At 40.0% G+C, this 6,000-nt stretch overlaps 1 protein-coding gene across 1 annotated transcript; it reads left to right on the forward strand.

The window, feature by feature from the left end:
• Positions 1-712: 712 nt before the first annotated feature.
• Positions 713-3,778, forward strand: LOC135714448 (nucleolar MIF4G domain-containing protein 1 homolog). Its single transcript, XM_065237829.1, has 3 exons — positions 713-780; positions 851-2,752; positions 2,809-3,778. The coding sequence occupies exons 1-3, from the start codon at positions 770-772 to the stop codon at positions 3,761-3,763; spliced, it is 2,868 nt and encodes a 955-aa protein (XP_065093901.1). The 5' UTR covers positions 713-769; the 3' UTR covers positions 3,764-3,778.
• Positions 3,779-6,000: the final 2,222 nt, after the last annotated feature.

The raw sequence follows: 6,000 nt of genomic DNA on the forward strand, positions 1-6,000 counted from the left end.
TTGCCTGAATTTGCGATTGTAGCTGTCTCATAGCGTTCGTATGAAAAAATGGAAGAGTTACCAGTCGGCTTGATATGTTGTCTTCGGTTTGACGTAATGCTGTAGTGCCCGAATAAACGATACAACCATAGAGGTAACTCTAAGACAAGCAGGTCCCGAAGAAACGTGCTCAACTTTTTGGCTCACCTCTGGTACTATCTTGGGTCCCAAGCTTGTCGAATCACCCCTCGAAACATAAGAAAAACCAAGCGAATCAAAACAAACATTGCGTAGTACTAGAATTTCGACTAGAATAGGGTACGTTAATCGTTTGCTTGGGATCAATAGGCTACTAAAGTGGTGAGCCAATTTAAAATCGTTAGTTTCGTATTGATTGTTGATACAACCCTATATTTTTAATCAATGGTATTTTTGACAGTTTAATAATTTTCATTTTGAAAATATACCTTTTTTTAAATGACGAGAATGAAGAAAATTAAATGAATGTGGCTTTCATATTAAATATTGTCGTAGTTGAAACCACCAAAGTTGTGAGACTTTAAATTTGAAATGCACATTATTATTTAATCTGGATTACAAATTAAGCACTCACTGTAGAGCACGTGAAACACGCTTTTTCGAAGCCGAATCGACTCTAGACAAACTGTCAAAACATGCACGTGTTTATCTGTCGGCGGTACGTTTTTCTGTTTTGCTCTGTTGTTTCGTAATGGATTTCAGTTTATTACTGCATGTTTTCCGTTTTTCCCAGTAAATTCAACAGAAAACTATGAAAATCAGGTAAATATTGTCTCTCAGTTTTAACTAGATGTATTTTAATGGATGTGATGTTTGATTCTTGCCGAAAAAGGCCACAGAAACATGTTCGGTTGGGATTCTCCGGCAAATCTAAGCAGCAGCGCCGGTCAAATCAGCCGAAAACACGCAAAGAAATTCGTAAGGATAAGCGACAACAGAAAAAAATCAACCGGTTCAATTACCACAGCCGGAAGCGGAAGGACCGCTACCCACAGGACGACGAGCAGACTGAGAAGCGAAAGCGCGATGCGGAGAGTGAGGAGGAAGAAGAATTTGATGATGAGGAAATTGATTCCGACTTTGGAGAGGATGTCGAGGAAGCACCTAAGAAAGTGAAAAGTGGAGTTGAAGCTATGAGTCAATTGGAGAAGGAACGACAGGATGAATTGAAGGAACTTAGAAGCTACGAGCAAGGGTTGAAAGAAAAGCGAATCGAACAGATGGAAGCAGCTAACGAGGAGGATGATATGATTATCAAAAAGTACGAAAAACTATTAAAGATAAACCGACGCAAGAATAAGGATGGAGTGCCGAAAAGTTTCAATGATGGTTTGGATTATGCGTTGGAACTTTGTACGCAGGAAAACATCAGAAAAATGTACGATGCTGCCAAAGAGGCAGCCGATATGGAAGAGCACTCGGAGGATGAGTTTGCAGATGATGTGCAAGAAGCTTTGGGGAAGAAAGCTAAAAAAGGTACGGAGATGAAGGAGAGTGTGTCAAAGAAAGGGAAGAAATCCCAACTTGAGAAGGAAAAGAAGCGTATGGAACATTTGAAAGCAGTGGAGAAAAAGTATCTGGGCGACGACGAACGGGACAGTTTGGAAGGATATGATTCCGAAATGGACATAGAGTTGGATGAAAATGCAGAAGATGATTATTCGGAAAATGATGAGCTATACGATTCTGAGGATGATGCCATGAGTGAAGATTTGTCGGAAGAGGAAAAGGAGGAGACAATTCCCAAAAAGAAAAAGGACAACAGCACCAAAAAGGTAAAATTCCAAGAGGAGAGTAAACCGTCTATGGGAAAGAAAAAGAAGAAGCAAGTTGAGCCAGAATCAGAATCAGAACCAGAAGAGGATTCGGAATTCGACGAGGATGTCTTTGGTGGCGAAGATGATGATGATGATGATGGAAATGATGGTTTAGATGATCTTCTTGAAGGAATTGCCTCGGCTGGTGAAGATGAAGACAACGAGGAAGAGCCGACTTCGAAAGGGAAAGATGATGAAAAACCGGAAGTTTGGGAAGATATCTACGGACGAAAGCGTGACAAGGTAGGAAATGTAATCAAGGAGGATTCAGGAGCTAGGAAGTATATTCCTCCTCATCTGAGAGCTCGTATGGAAGCTGAACAAGGTGGAGATGCCAAACGCCAGGAGAAACTGATGAGACTCAACCGACAACTTAAGGGACAAATCAATCGACTGGCAGAGACTAATGTTCACAGGATTTCGATCGAATTGGACAATTTGTACATGCAAAATGCCCGATTCGATATGAACAGCACTCTGACGAACCTTATCCTGGATGCAGTTGTGTCCACAAGCTTGTCGCCCGAACGGATGGTGCTGGAACACACGCTTCTGGTAACGATTTTGCACGCCAACGTCGGATCTGAAGTGGGTTCTCACTTTTTGGAAACGGTCGTCGAACGGTTCGATAGCCTCTTTAAGCAAATCGACACCTCCAACGTGGAAGACAAGACTCTGGATAATTGCATTCTAATCCTGTGTCATCTGTACACGTTTCAAATATTCAAAAACAAGCTCATTTATGATGTTATCGATCAGCTGCTTTCGCAGTTCAACGAAAAGGCTGTGGAGTGCGTTCTGTTAGTGTTGAAATCCATCGGGTTCGTACTGCGAAAGGATGATCCGCTTGCACTGAAAGAAATGATTCAGAAAGTACAGAAAAAGGCTTCAGAGGCGCCGCCGGAGTTAAAGAATGAGTATGATAAATTGTAGATCTGTAATAAAAAATATGCTAATTTCAATTAATTTTCAGCACACGCGTCAAGTTCATGCTGGATACGCTACTGGCAGTGAAGAATAATAACATGAATAAAATTCCGCAATATGATCCTACCTTGGTGGAGCATTTCCGTAAAATTCTCAAGGGTATGATCACCAGCGGAAAGTACGTCAGCACGCTGAATATTGGTCTGGACGATTTGCTTAATGTGGACGAACGGGGCAAATGGTGGCTGGTGGGTTCCGCTTGGCATGGGAATAAGGATGGGAAGGAAGCTGGCACCAATAGCACCTTAACAGGTGGAGAAACCGGAGAGTTCAGTCAACAGTTGTTAGAATTGGCGCGGAAACAGCGAATGAACACAGACGACAAACGAAATGTGTTCTGCGCGATTATGAGCGCAGAAGACTATCTGGATGCTTTCGATAAAATCCTTCGACTATCGGTCAAGGATCAAAGAGTGGTGGCTACTGTTATTTTGCACTGCTGCCTATCGGAGAAGGACTACAACCCATACTACAGCATACTGTCGCAGAAATTCTGCGAATATGATCGTCGCTACCAGTTGGCCATCCAGTATGCCATTTGGGACCGGTTGAAGGAAATTCACTCACTAAAGCAAGCTCCTTCGAGGAATTTAGCCAAGCTGCTGACTCATCTGATAAGCGAAGGCGGACTAGCGCTATCCGTCCTGAAGGTGATCGAGTTTGCCGAAATCGATAAGATCACACTGCGGGTGGTAAGACAGATCATGCTGGGCATTTTGCTGCTGGAAGAGGAAAACAAATGCCTGCAGGTGTATAATCGGATTGCTCCCAGCTTCAAGCTGAAGGCATTCAAGGACAGTTTGCGACTGTTCTTGCATCATTTCCTGCTGAAGGGAAGCGACAAATCGAGCGTCCCGGAGGAGCAACTACAGCTGCTTCAGCAGAGGATCAAAATGGCCGATCGGATGTTGGACACTTCGGAGTCGAGGGTGAAGTTTTAGGGTGGAGTCAAGAAGAGTAAGTACATATAATATACGATTTCATTGGACGAGTTATGGTTTTGTTATTTTATAGAATTGGAAGAACTACATTTCTCGGTACTTTTGGTTAGTTGCAGGGGCACAGGGAAATATGTAGCAGGTAATCTCCTCGAAATACGCGTCCACCGGCAGTATAGGCAAAAGTGGATGTTGTTATTTTAACTAATACAATTAGTAATCAGATCTTCGATCATATGTTTGCTAACAAGTGAATTTTATAAGTGATAAAATAGATATGTAAAATTAATAAGTAGGTGATAGGATGAGGCGTTAGAAACATGTTGATTGTTTGTAGTGGGAGTTCGGGGGTTTGATTAGGTCTGAATATATCCTGCATTATTATTTGTGCCTATAAGCTTAAATTGCATCCGGGGGACTCTCCCCTTTTGCCCAGTACACCGTAGCGGCGACCGGAAAGATGGCATTCGGAATAACAACATTCGGGGTTATCCTGGCTTTCGAATATTAGCTCAAAAGCTATGAAACAATGGACACCGTTCGAAATTTACGTTTCCTCTGATTACTCAATTTTCTGTTTTATTCCGCTTTTCTCTTCAAATTTGCTGACAAAAACAAAACAAAAAGAATATTTTTCGGGGTTCGGTTTACTTTGTGTTACAACAACGTTTTTTTTCTGTGTCCCGTCTTCTTCAATGCTTCTTTTCCTTGACAGCCAGTTGTAGCATGCATTTTGGGATACACATGTCAGAATCACCTATTTCAATGTTACGATTAAATAAGTTAAAAAGCTGTTTGTTTTTTTTTTCAAATCTGAGTTGTCCACTTTGATATTTTGCCTTCGTTTTATTTTTGCTCCTATACTTTTCCTTAAACTTAGCACAAAACCTATTATTCTTAGTAGAAAAATAAATGCCAACCTGTTTGTGGAAAATCGAAATTTTGCACTTGAATTTCTGTCCCCTAAGATAAACGCAAACAAAAGAAAATCATTCATTTATGGAAGTTGGCAGTGTGAGAGAGGGAGTCAATTTTGCATATATTTTTTTAATGAAGCCGAGAAAAATGACCGTTTCAAGATTCGATTATTGGTCGTTCGATTGGTTAGGTTTTGAACTAAAACTTCAAATCACCGCTTTGTTATGTTTATCCTATGAGCTTGGTTTCTTCCTTTTTTAAGCCATCCACACGTTTTACTTTTGGTTTTAGTTTGCTAGCATCAATACCGAGCGACAAATATGTAATTATTGTTGCGTACTGGTGAAATGTTTGGGTAGAAAAGGAATAATTTAAATCATAATAACGTTGTTCCAAATGAAGAAATTAAAACGAACAAAATATGTGAAAAAGTATAAATTTAAAGATTGAGTTAAGGAAAATAAAACTTAATTCAAAGCTTAATCCACCACTAACATATTAGATTGTAAAAAAGATTGCTTCCTTTATGCTTAATAACAGTTAACGCGCTTTGTTTATTTTTTTTTTGTCTTGTAGGTATTATTCATTTACCTTCATTCTTTAGTTATCCTATTACAGTGTTTTGTTCTTCTTTTGTTATAATAATAATAATCTTTGCTTCCCTCTTTAATTATTTTCTTCCTAATTTTTCGCATATTACTTCGCCCTCACAGTTTGTAGTGGGTATTTGTGTGTGTGTGTGTTTTTTTCTCCGTGTCCTTCAATACTCTCTCTTTTGTCCTCTCCTTCTCTTGTGGTGTTTGTGTCTGTCATTCTTGTTTTCCGCCACTCTGACCTTTGCTTTTCATCACCGGAGTCAGCTGCTTCTCATCCGTTTCCTGACTGAAATGTCGATGGTCCTAGTTGTAAGAGTTATGCTCTCTGCTGTTTACAATGGGCAATTTGATGCGGATTAAATCTGGAACAGAATGATGAAATCAACTGATTAGGATTACGTTGATAAATTATATTGTTTCAACAAGTAAGCAATAATGCCCAAAATTAGCGTAGAGTCGGCAGGTTTTACAGATTTCAATGAATACCCTGAAAAGTTAAAAAAAAAAAGTTTGGGAGAGTATCCCCAAAATATCACCTGACGACCTCTGGACTTAAAACCCTCTGAAGTAATCATTGTTGTCTTGATTTGCCATTTTGCCATGGTCTGTTGAACCTGCTGTTTTTTTTTTTTTACTAGACAACAACGATTACTTAAGGTGCTCAGAGGTTGTCAGGTGAATAACTCCAGTAAACTTGAATTGTAAGTCGGAAGGATTCTCTTGGCG

The sequence above is a fragment of the Ochlerotatus camptorhynchus genome, unplaced genomic scaffold (genome assembly GCF_037179485.1).
Source record: "Ochlerotatus camptorhynchus isolate MF236.1 unplaced genomic scaffold, CSIRO-AGI_Acam_v1.1 ptg000646l, whole genome shotgun sequence".
NCBI classification, from domain to species: domain Eukaryota; kingdom Metazoa; phylum Arthropoda; class Insecta; order Diptera; family Culicidae; genus Ochlerotatus; species Ochlerotatus camptorhynchus.